The sequence below is a fragment of the Solea solea genome, chromosome 12, assembly GCF_958295425.1.
Source record: "Solea solea chromosome 12, fSolSol10.1, whole genome shotgun sequence".
Lineage (NCBI taxonomy): Eukaryota > Metazoa > Chordata > Actinopteri > Pleuronectiformes > Soleidae > Solea > Solea solea.
The window spans coordinates 6,906,589-6,919,579 of NC_081145.1; the positions used below are offsets into that span (position 1 = coordinate 6,906,589).

General features: G+C 38.7%; 1 protein-coding gene across 3 annotated transcripts; it reads left to right on the forward strand.

Moving 5' to 3' along the window:
• Positions 1 to 2,525: 2,525 nt before the first annotated feature.
• On the forward strand, positions 2,526 to 12,939 carry nudt4a (nudix (nucleoside diphosphate linked moiety X)-type motif 4a). Of its 3 annotated transcripts, none has more exons than XM_058646570.1 (6): positions 2,527 to 2,662; positions 2,781 to 2,947; positions 7,397 to 7,507; positions 9,841 to 9,885; positions 10,128 to 10,215; positions 11,369 to 12,939. In XM_058646570.1, exons 2-6 carry the CDS (start codon positions 2,849 to 2,851, stop codon positions 11,590 to 11,592), a joined length of 567 nt encoding a protein of 188 aa, XP_058502553.1. In that variant the 5' UTR covers positions 2,527 to 2,662; positions 2,781 to 2,848; the 3' UTR covers positions 11,593 to 12,939. The 3 variants fall into 3 exon arrangements, with proteins under 3 accessions (XP_058502552.1, XP_058502553.1, XP_058502554.1); XM_058646571.1 differs by having other exon boundaries at positions 2,539 to 2,640; XM_058646569.1 differs by having other exon boundaries at positions 2,526 to 2,947.
• Positions 12,940 to 12,991: the final 52 nt, after the last annotated feature.

Sequence of the window (12,991 nt, forward strand, 5' to 3'; positions counted from 1 at the left end):
GGTTGGTGGCAGGTGGGCTTTTAAGACCACGGTATGAATGCCCATAAGCAAAATTAGTTTTGTTATAAGTACTTTTGTTAAAAAATAATCGAGTAGTAAAAGTTCTTCCTTCAAGGTTCAGTTAAAAAGATCTAATGGAGTATATTTTTTCCTTAGTCAAACCATGTGTTTAAGTGTCTCAAAGGTGTTGGTATTATGTAAAATAGCATAGTGCTAGATATTGAACTTCGTTATATTGCTAATCCATTAAATTGTATTGAGGTAATTAAATGTAACCCCGTTTGGATCTAGGTCAGCATCACCTCCGTCATAGTTTTTTATGAAAGATTAAAGGAATAAAAGGAAGATAAATGCACATCGTACCAAACAAAACTTCATATGAGGCCCTCTTAATGAGTGGCTTCATAATACATACAAATATATTGGAACAAAAAGATGCATAACATCAGACTGGTGGAATTTCTAATATGAGAAGGTACATAGTTTCAACGGAGAGGTCCTGGAATGAATAGAAAAAGATTGTTCTGAAAAAATGTGAAAATAGAATGGTGAAGGAAATGGAATAGGAATAGACTGAAAAATAAAAGGAAAAATATCAAACATATTAGAGAATTATCATTCTAATAAAGTGTTTTTGAAAAATAGAACTATATATGTACAAATACATATATAGTTAAATATAGGCTGATAAGTAAATAATAGATATAACAATAATAACAGTAATTTTAGACTACCTTCTGTGTTCACTGTAGTCAAATTAATGTTAGTCTTCAAAGATCACGACTGCCAGCTTGTCAGTCAATGTCGTTTGTAATCCACTAGAGGGAGTCCTTGTTGAGCTTTTTAACATTATTGCAAACTAATGTATGAGCTTCTGCTGATAATGATGGGTGAGGTATTCAGGACGAGCTGGGCTTGTCACAGAATGTGATGACAATTTATATGCCCATAATGAACCTTCTCAATGTATTGATGTCAATATAAACATACAGATTTTTTTTTTTTGCTGATACTTCCTGCTTGAAGAGTATCCTGACTCATGCCTGTAGAAACAAGAGGCAGAATTAGCTACATTTTACAATACAGTTTATCAAGATATAACATAATATAAACTGTGGCTCAGCAGAATAATCTGAACTCCAGTACATGAGAGCTAGTAACAATAATTCAGGGTTCACAGTGAGTTGACCTAATGGGAGCAAGTAATGAGATGCATTCAAAGACCCTGGTAAATGTCATCACTTCTGCAGGATCTAAAGCAGGGGTAGGCTAGGCAAAAAAAAAATTCCACAGGGCCACATGGACATACATGAAGCAAGAGAAGGGCCACAAATAAAAGGTTTTAAAGAAATAATAATCATTAAACCCATATTTTCAAAATAAATGTCTAAAACATGTCCCGAAACATGTGTTAATCTCCAACAGTTAGCAGGGACATTTCTAAAATCTCAACATTTAACAGAGGAGTCTGGTGTTTTTAGCGACAGCACTGCTGAAAGCCAGTGGTCGTGAGCTGAATCACAACCCGTTCAGCCATATTTCATTTCAGTGACTGCGTCAGACGGAGTCTGTGCTCTGGTCATGCAGGAATTACTGAACTAATCTTTTTAATGATTCAGTACACTGAAAAGAACTGCTTTGGTTGTCACTAGTTACTTCAACCCACGGAGTGAAGTATTGTTTTTAGTGGCTCTGTGTGTCTGTTTGTGTTTCCACCAATATGACCAACAGAGGCTAGTTGCGTGAATGGGGTGAAGTCTGAAGCAGACAATACGATGACCCCCCCCACCCCCGCCTAGTTGAAGAGGTACCTACTATCAAATAATGGAAAATGACGTGCCTGATACCAAACTCCAAACTGAGTAAAGCCGAGTAGTGCAAGAACTGTACAATGGAAAGTCATCACAACTGCTAATATCACAATGTTGGAAGGGAGCCGTGGGCCGGAAAAACCTGGTTTGTGGGCTGCTGCCGGCCCCAGTGCCGTATTTTGCACATGTGTGATCTTCAATGTTGAGTTTAGAGGATCAGCTTTAAGATGATTTCAAGAAATCTCTTATATGTCCTCACTTCTGTAAACCTGCCACCCTGTGATAATAGGCGTACAACAAATTAAGTGGGAGTTGAAGTATTAGTTAAAGTTTTTATATGCAATCAGTGATAAAACATTTGTTCTTTTGTTTTTGAATATAGCACAAACAGTCCCAGTAACTGATTTACGTTTTATAATAACTTTATATAAACTCTGCAAAGAAACTTAGCACAAAAGGTAACAAAATAAATAACTTGCACAGGTGCAACATGACTGAGTGACACTAATTGGTGTATAGAACGTGCAATTTCCCCATAAAATCCAGTCATAAATAATAGCAATACTTGTTTGTGTAAAAGTAAACACTGTTAATGTTTTAGTTGTACATTGAGGTATATGTTACTTTTTCTTTGTTTTGATAGTGGATGAGTATGATGAAGATATTGATATCATTAAAGAGGGAGAGGTCTTCAGTACGTCACTGGATCAGTCACGAGAGCAGCAGGGACAATATGTTTTGGTCAGACAGTTGAAGATGTAACGTCTCCACACGTCGACACGGAGACCACAAAATGTGACGGTGTCCGCGGTACAAGAAAATTCCACAGGTGCGCGACATGAAAGGGAAATGTGAGCGACGGGTTTTTTTTTCTGTCCATGTCAGTTACTTTAACGTTTTTGAAAGTGTCGCGCGACGTAGTGTAAATCAGACTTAACTGTTCCTGCCGTTCGCTTCACTTTTCTCCAGTTGTTTGAAGAATATTTTTCGCCTTTCCTCGGGATATTTCCTTGCACTGGACGACTGAGGACATATTCATGATGAAATATAAGCCCAACCAGACCAGGACGTACGACGGCGAGGGATTCAAGAGAAGAGCGGCGTGTTTGTGCTTCAGGAACGAGAAAGAGGACGAGGTGAGCCGAGTGTGTCTGACCGTTACTGTCCGACTGTGAGTCTGTCTACGGCTGAGGTTTGATGACATTTACCAAGAAGGCATTTATTTTCTTTTTAGCTTCTTATGCTCTCAGTTTTCGCTGACCACCATACAGTTGTGTACCTCAGTCACACACATTCACCGGTTATGTGTGCAAGATGGTGCGTTCACGTGTCAGATTTTGGGCAGAGATGGAAGGCTGTCCTGGCGGAGAGGGATTTAAAATTGTGTTTTCAGTCAACTTAAATTAATTAATTTAACCATACAACAGATTGAGAAAGGTTAAACAACATCAACCTATAGTTTCAGAGTTAATTAAACACCAAATAGAGGAGACAACCTACGAAAGAACAAAAACGTAGCACAGCACCAGGGGCGTTGCTAGAAAATAGAAAAACACAAACCTAAATATATCCAATTCCCAATTTTACAACTTCTTTGTAGAAGCACTACTAAAGACTAAGGAGTGGTTCAACTAGCCAGCTATTAAATAAGGGTTTGCAAATAGCCATTTTTTTCTTTCTAAAAAATAGATAACCAACTGCCCCCCAGCTTTTTGCCATGTTTTTTTTAGATAGTTTGAATTAATTAAGGATGACAGAGTAATTTATCATTCAAACTATTGATTCTTTAAGCATATAATAACATCACTGTGAAGCTATGATTTGCTCTGTGACAGAAAGCAAACCAAGACTGAACTATTAAATGTGAGTACAGAGGTCAAGAAAAAGGGTGATCATTGCATCTTTGTAAAACAAGCAACAGCCATGTTTCACTATGACATCATTACTGATAAGAAGGTGGGCCCCTCTCAGTGTTGGGTCCTTAAAATCTTCCTCCAATGTCCCTGCCTAGCACTTTTATTATTTGTGAATTGAATCAGTCAAAATTAGCAGGGGGAGAGGCACTGTTTGTGAATTTGACCTCTGGATTTAATCAATCCTTTTTTACACACCAGTAGTGAACACACACAAACCAGATGCAGGAGCAAGTCAACAACCCTTGACTTGTCCCGAAATTTGAACCAGTGACCCTCCAGGTAACAAGCCCAATTCCCTTCCTGTTGTCACACATTTCTCATTCAATCATTTTGTTGTTTGCTGTAGTTGCATTAGGCTTAAACAGAGGGAACAGGAGATACAACTGACGAGGGCTAAGCCCCCTAATGCCCCTTCGTGGCGCCGGGCCCAGCTAAAGTGCCAAATATTTGACCTATTAAACTACATGAGGTCTTGCACCCACTGTAACCAGATCTCGCTGCAGGACACCATCATGTTCATTTCCTGTCCAGATTGCTCATGACACCTAAAGGCATCCTCCAGTATTAACTGTGCAATGCCAGTGACAACAATCATCATTTTGTAGTTGAGTTAAGTTAAGTTAAGTATTACAGGTGCACAGTTGCATTAATGTAACACACCCTGGTCTGTAATTACTACCTGTCATTAAAAAATCCATCGACATTCACTAACTCACTCACACTTGCACTGACATGAGCTGATGTGGCAAATGCAATTACAAGATTATTTCAATATCTACACATGCCTTTGGGATCACCACTCCTCTGCAACTCCTGCACTCTTCTGCTGCTACATACGAGGAATGGGACACATGTGCGATTTTATCGTGCATCATGATAAAAAGCCCTTACAATAAGTTGATTGCCGTGAATTTTCATTATTACAATAATCATGAATGGAGACTATCATCAGTACTGTATTTTATCAGTGAGTGACTTGTAAATGCTGTCTAGCTTGCAAACATACAGTCCTAGTCAATCTATTTTGAAGTGCTATAAGGGGGCACCTACATTTGTTTCAGTCATTCCAGGACTTCATGATCTGTAATGATCTCTTTTAAGGTGAAACATGTTTTTGTAACAGTACAATATTTTTGGTAACACAATATTAGGGTGAAGTTTGTAACATGTTTTTGTAACATTGGTTACATCACTTCCTTTGATATTTCTTTTGTGCCCATTCTCAGAAAGCTTACGGATACGATTAAGATAGTTTCGGGAGGTTTTGTACATTTTTATATTTAAGAATCACATTTATCTGGCAAATGTTCATGTCGTCCCATGCCCACTGCATACAACATGTAGTGACAGAGTGCATGGGGGGCACAGGGGTGTCCTAGATCACGACGTGTCTGCCTAGTGACGGCAGCCCATCTCAGGACCACATGTGATAGGGGAGTGGGGTCGTAAGGGTTGAGTGTTACACTGAGTGCTAAACACCAAGTGACCTATTAGCTGCAATTTATAGAAACAAGGTGCAGGGACTTGCTGTCCCCTGACAGATATGCTTCCCTGCTCCTCCTTCCCGTACACTGCCTCTCTCTTTCTCATTCTCTCTCTGTGCAATCCATGTGTGATATATGTGCTGACATGTACTAAACGGTACCTTTTGATTATTGTTGGTCTGACTGGAAATGGAAAGGTTCCTGCGTCGTATACAACACTGATTTCCACTGTCTTTATTTGTGTGTGTGAGACAGGCTTTATGTGGTCAACGATCCACCCAGTCTGCATACCTGCTTTACTGTCACTTCCTCAACATGTCAGCTGGAGTTTAGGAGGACAGGAACATGTCCGAAGAAAAAGATGTCATCTGTCTGTTCTCACCTTACAGCTTATGTTTAGAGCTGGACACTTATAGCTTTTTCTTTGGCTGATTCTAATCTTTAGAAATCGGGGCTTAGGGATGATGAAATTATTTTCCAGTTTAATAATAACAAATGTTATTATTAAACTTATGGTCATTTTTGTTGTTGATGTTATTATTCTGCCTCTGTTTGGTTCTTGTGAACAGAAACATCGAAACATTATTTGAATGATGTGTCCTTTATTTAAAAACAGGCTCTGTCAAGCAATACTATCAGACCTGACTGAAGGAACGTTATCTCATGTTACTTGTGCTTGTGTTGACATAAAACGAATCACCTCCTGTGTGCAGTGTGGGAATGTCACCAGGTGACACAAGATCTAAACACCGTTATAGAGAAAAACAGACAGTTGTGTGGAGCTGATAGACTTAATCATTACTGTGTGAACGCCTCCAACACTTTTAGTATGTCTCTCCATTCTATATTTTGTGTTTACCCATCAGTGTACTTAAGTATTATAACAATAGTGTTGTGTAACTGTTCCATAGAACATTAACAAAAAGTACTACATTTAGATGTAAAACATCTTGTACTTGTACTCCACTAAAATTATACTTTGAGTATTTCTATCATGTTGCATTATATTGTGCAGGTGTTTATCAGTGGTTGCAAGCACTCTATCATGTCAGAATTGACAATAATAATGTGGAAAAAAAACAAACTTCATACAGGTTTCTGTTTACTTTTCTTACACCACAATACCTCATTACTTTGTGTGAGAATAATGTCTGTCAAAAGTGTTTTATCTGGACTGTGATCAGTGCCATCACTAAAAGCGGATGTGGACATGCCCGAAGTGTGTGGTGCCTGTTGGGGTCATTAACCTTCTCTGCTAAGCTCTGTTGTTTTCATACAGAAAGGCAGCTGCTGATCCAGTGGTTTTTGAAAAGCCTTTTGGCTCTGAGTACTTGTGTATTTGCTACTGCCTACGTGTTTCACATGCTGTTTGTGTAAAATTGCCCATAAGAGTGTGGCCAGCGTTTCTCCAGCCCTGAAGGACTATGTACTGGTGACACAGACAACAGTTTATTGCCTGTGTCTTTTAGGTTTGCTTATAAATTCTGTATATTTAGCACCTTTATATTCCATAGTAAAAAAAAATCTAAGCTTAATGTTAAGTAAGCATTAAAAATGAAAGGGAAATTTGTAGTGTAATAAGTTGCTATGCAAGTACACTACTCAAAAAAGTAATGTATATAACATTAGTCTTGTCTTTTTTAAAGATAATTTAATGTAGAAATGTTATTATATCTTTAACCTTGCAAGATAGGGGAGTGTATGAACGCTGTGGGGAGTGTTTTCTCTTGTTTCATTTTGAAATGTAATTGTTATGCTTAAGGTTGGCCTAAAACATTGCCTTTGATGTAGATAGTAGTGATCCTTTCTTTGAGTTAAAATAACATCAAATATAGTGTTTTCACTCGCAGTAATAGCAAAGGCGACTAAACGCGTCGTCAGTCGGTGCTTATGATGTAGGAACATGCAACAGCAGGTTTATAGATTAAAAAAATCACACTAGTTTCTCACATTCACTTATTTTAATTATGGGGTGAAGAGTGTGACAGGCACCACAGAACCAATTCACACCACACTCATGTTGCATTAAGTAAATGAAGTGAATGATATGTGAGCCATTCAATACATGTGCTGCCAATGAATAACATCATGCTCCACTGCCACCAGACACCTGTAGTGATGATAAACTCTTTGAAACCCTGAACTCCGCTACAGATACCTGACAAAACGCCTTCCTACTTGGCAGGTGCTGCTGGTGAGCAGCAGTCGACATCCAGACCAATGGATCGTGCCTGGAGGGGGAATGGAGCCAGAGGAGGAGCCGTGTGGGACCGCTGTCAGGGAGGTGTTTGAGGAGGTGAGCTCATCGTGCACCATTACAAAGTGTTGGCATGCACGGTCTACTCTTTGTGGTTGGCACCAATTACAAATATTTAGTTAAGTCTGTAATTACACAGTGATGTATTTGCATGTTTTACTACATATTTCACATCACGACTGGTTGGTTTCAGAAGCGTACTTTAGATTGACTTTGAATTGAGTGGAGTTCTTCTTCTGTTCAAAGGTCCAGTGTGTAACAATAAGTGTTATCTAATAATCTAGACTGCTGACTAGGACAATTGAGAACTCCTTCACTCACCGCTCTCTTTCACAGACTCCTCATGGAGCTACAATGGCCTTAGCATACCGGAAAGGATGATTTATTTCTTAATTTGCATATAAGCAAATCATTTACTCTGGCTGGTTTGTCCATTTGGGCTGCTGTAGAAACAAATATGGCAGTGCAAGATGGCAGCATTTATAAAGCAAGACCTTTGCCTAAAGCACATACATGTTAAAAGGCATATTCTAAAGCCGGGCTCACACTTGATGCATGTGCGATGTGTGGCAGCTGCTCTGAACTCAACAAAATGCCACAACTTCCCAGTATCCTAACCCAAAAATGAATGAAGTCAAGGAACTGAAATGCTACAGTGCTTTTACTTTGAAACCGAAATGGGACTGATGCGTTTATGACAATTATGCCAGAGATGCTCAAATTGTGAAAAAAGCTTGAGTATTAACTACAAACATGCCTATGGGTAGGATACTCATGTTCTGCCAGTAAACACCTCCTGATTATTACACAGGACCTTTTTACAATGAAGTTATGTGACAGAGTAAGATATTTGAGCTATTAACAGTTTTCCACCTCACCTTTTCTGAAACTATTTCATGATTAAATTATTTTTATTTAAAGAAAAAACTCACCCTCACCACACAAAATTGCTCAGAGAAGGTCTGGTGTGGCAGTTGTTCACATGGTGAAAGCTCCCACAACCATGTGAATGCATTAATCATTTTTTAAAGAATGTATTTCTCAGGACTGCATTGCCATGTGATTACAACCTTCACATAGAAGCAAACACTGGTATGATTATTTGGCCTTGTTACTTAACCATTTGTTTTATGTGACATCATTTACCAACCATGACTGCACATTCTGACCAAATATAAACCAAAATGTATTGGTTCACGGCACAAAAATTCATTGTCGTAGCCACAGATTCACAGTTCTAATGTTGACATTAGAAAAGCAGAGTTTCACGTAAAATACACATAAACTTGTTTGTTTGACTGAAATTGCACTAATTGTACCAATTATGATTGGAATTTGAGCTACTACTGCACATACTGTATACCTTCAGTAGGACTCATTATAGTAAGTAGAAGAAGCTGGTCCACAGAAGAATAAGACAACATTGCAAAATTCAGGCCACTACATTTTGAGGAGACCAGTTTTATGCTTTTTCAGCTTAAAGAATTGGACACTTTTGTTAATAGATGGCGTGGTCCAGCTTCAACTGTAGCTTAACTGTGCGTGGAAACATACAATGTTTTGCGAGCCACATCCTGATGAGGGCTAAAAATATTTGGCAGTAATGCATAAAAGGCCGCTTAATTGTCCTGTGGTGTAGTAAAGGAGTCACTGGTAGTTGGCCAGTAGTGTCTACAGCGGAGTGTGTGTTTCTGCCCAGTGTGCTGACAGCTTTGAAGCATGGCAGTGACATTTGGGAAGGGTTTCTTGTTACCCACCTGCTGTGCTCCCCAGACCAGACATGTGTCTCAATATAGATGAGCTGTAAACCAGAGACTGTGGCAAGACACTCATTCAAAACGTTGTGTTTGAAAATCTAACACATTCATCAATATTACATCCATGTGATAGTTTTAATTTGTGCACCTGAATGAGATTATATGATTATGCATGGTATCCCCTGCACAGGTACAGGTAAACAGACATGTTTGCTCCTTTACAAATAGACCTACAACATTCAATTTACTTTCTTAATTTGGACCAAATTAATATTCTTCAGGCTCTAAAAAAATATTTATCTGAGAATGTGCATGGTCTGAATAACAGGTCATAAGCTCTTGCTGTGTTCTAGCTGTATGAAAATGTTGCATTGCTTGTTTTGCAAGGACAAATGTATCCTTCCATATGAACTACAATGGAAAGAAAAAGGCTGCTGACGAAATGTTGCATCGCACTATGGTGCCCTCCATAAAGCAAAGTACATTTAAAAGGCTTTACATATACACACAGTATGTTCAATTTCTGCCAGTAACCCCCCTAACTGTTTATACAACCCTGTATCTGGTTTGTAAATATGTTAAATTATTCTTTGCATGTTTTCTATGTGTGTGCAGGCGGGTGTTAAGGGGAAGCTTGGCAGACTGCTTGGGATTTTTGAGGTAAGATAGTCAAACTGCCATAAAAAGGTAATAAAAATTCTCAAATGGCATTAACACTGTTCAAAATCCTGTGTCAACTGAGCTGCTAAACCTGCTATTGTGTTATCATACACCACTCCTGAGAGGGGGAAGTCCTTTAGTTTAGATAGTTTAAAAAGAAACCATGAGTAAACTGTTAAAAAAAATATTAAATGTGTTATGACTTTGACTCATTTTTTATTGCCTCATCTAAATCTTTGCAGTATAATCAGGACAGAAAGCACAGGACATACGTCTACACCCTCATAGTGACAGAGACACTGGAGGACTGGGAGGATTCAGTCAACATTGGTATGCCGCTATGTTTAAAGCTCACTCTGTCATGTCACCACCATTTCTGCATAAAACAAGGCGTGTGTGTAAGAAGCAACTTCACAGTGTAAATGTAATGGTTTTTGCTTGATTTGTATATCATAACACGCATATTTGAAATCAGTACATAATTCCTGCTGACCATTTATTTTCATTATTAATATAATATATTAATATTCGGGCCTCTGTAAGATAGGAAACTGGCGCACAGTCTTATCAATGAAGTCAAACCACCTGACCCATGGTGTTTTGTCTTCCTCCCTTAAACACAAGTTAATAATTGAACTACCTGTTTGAGTTGGGTATTACTCCACCTGTGCTCTTTATCATAATGCTACACATTGATGACGTTATCCATATTTGTTCTGTCAAATATTTTGGAGTGCATAATTGTGTGTGTGTGTGTGTGTATAGATTTTAGCTTCTTAGTTATGAGGAATATGCAACACTTTTGTTAATTACTAAAATCTAAACATTTTGTTCAGCCATTTAAAGATGAAAAGATCAGCAGATAAACTCTGACAAAATGAATTGTTAATTAGTATTCCAGTGTCTCATACCATATGCCGCTGCTTTTCAAATTTCGCTTTCACTGTGGATTTATTGGCATGAAGTGAAGTATTTGAAGTCCAAAAATGATGACCAGTATTTGTTATGTATTTCTAAATGGAATAGAAAATAGTTGTTTATGATCATTAAATTTACTCCCTTCTCCCACAGAAATAGTGTTAGATAGAGTTGAGCTTGTTCAGACGGGGCAGAGAAGTTTGCTGTGATCACTTGTTTCTCCAGTTATCTCCACTCACCACAGCCCCCTCCTCACTTGTCCTCTTTTTCCCAGCACTATTGCTGACACTGAGCAGGAAGAGTTCAGGACCCTTCATTTAATTTGCTCTTTCCCTCTGCTGCAAGGCCAGCTAGGGTGCACTTGAGTGTGCCGACATAAAGCGGACAGATCCTGTTCTCGCACACCACCCTCTGATCATCACAGGAGGCCACAGCGAATGCTGTTTGGAGATGAATAGGATGAGGTCAAACTTTCATCCGACGGTTAACTGGAAAGAACTTGTTCATTCATCTTCCCCAAATGCAGACAATTTACACTTTGTCCTGTTCTTTGCTGTTCTTGCAGGAAGAAAGAGAAAGTGGTTCCCGGTTGATGAGGCCCTCAAAGTTCTGCAGAGCCACAAGCCTGTCCATGCAGAATACCTACGCCAACTCCCAAACACCTGCAGTCCAACCTGCAGTTCCGTGTGTGACCCCACTAACAACAACAACCTGAGCTCCCAAATTACTGACAACAACCCTCCTCACTGTGATTGCTCCACAGAGAGCACAGATCAAGTGAACAGATAGGATCGTCAGCAGCAGCAGCCGTTCTTCTGAAAGGATATCTGGAAGACGTATGTTCTGAAAAACACTAATGGAGCCTCTTAATATGCACAGCAAAGACTTCTTAAAGTTGATGTGAAACCACATTGAAGTGGGCTTAAAGAGTGCCAAAGGTTTATAAGTATATTTAAGATTTTATATGTATATTTTTACCAACTGTCTCTGGTCCCAAATCTATCAGCTTTAGATGGATTGTTCTCCGTGTGCTGCTTATGGACTGTAAAGATTCTTCTATGTCTTACACGCTGAATAACTGACTGGCAGTACACACAATGATGGTTTGGTTTCCTGGAGGCCAGTACTCGAAAGTGGTGTCGCAGAGGGAGAGGGAGACCTATCGGTCCTGAAGAAGCTTTATGTACATTAATATTTTTTTTTGTGAACTGTTATGAAGCCTGGGAAGCAAAGTTGACGAAGCTGTCAGTTTACAGTATCATCATGAAGTACTAGTAACACTGTAATAAAGGTTTGAGGAATATTTGTAGCCACTGACTGGAAACAAAGCCTTAGATAGTCCTGCTTCATTATCTTTTTGTTTGTTCATATTGTAAATGTAGTCAGGCTGACTTTTACATTTAGCTTGAGACAGTATATTGACACTGTGAAGTTAAATGACAGCTTGTGCAGAGTAGAACAGAGCCTCAGTCAAGTAATCAAAACAAAAACTCCCAGTTGAAAGGACATATTAAATAAAAAATATGTGTCTTCTGCAGATGCTGTAATTATGAACTCTGCCCAGTTTTATTTTCAGCTATGCTTGTCTGTTTAGCAGCTTAACTCAAGAAAGTAAAGGATCCTCACCAGGACCTCCTCACAAAGAGTGAGGAGGTCCTGGTTTTAGAGGGTTATAATGTGTTGTGCTACAATATAATTCTTCTAAGTGCCTTCAAACACAATAGTTTTATGTACAGTATACATCCTGCAGCACTGACCGGAAGCAGTGCACAATGCTGAAACCAACCCTATTTTATTTTTCAGCATTGGATAAGTGTGAACTATTTAAGTTTATTTAAGGACATTTCATGTTATAATTTAGTACATACCAACAAATAATTAATTCATGTTTCATGGGATAATATCCTCTCCTATTGTTAGAAACAATGAACTGTCAGTTACAAAGCCTGATCCTTATTTGGTCAGACATTTTATGGTCAACAATTTATAATTCCAGTTTATTTACTCAGAGTGCTTCTTGTTCTGTGGAGCATGGGAAGTATCATGCATTGATTTCTATTTGTGCACGTGGCTGTAATATTCTACTGTCCATCACTGTGTTGTATATAATTCCTTTTAAATAAACTGTTTATTGACCATTGTCTCTGTATTTTATTTAGTGCTGCAGAACAGGGGGAGCACTTGTTAA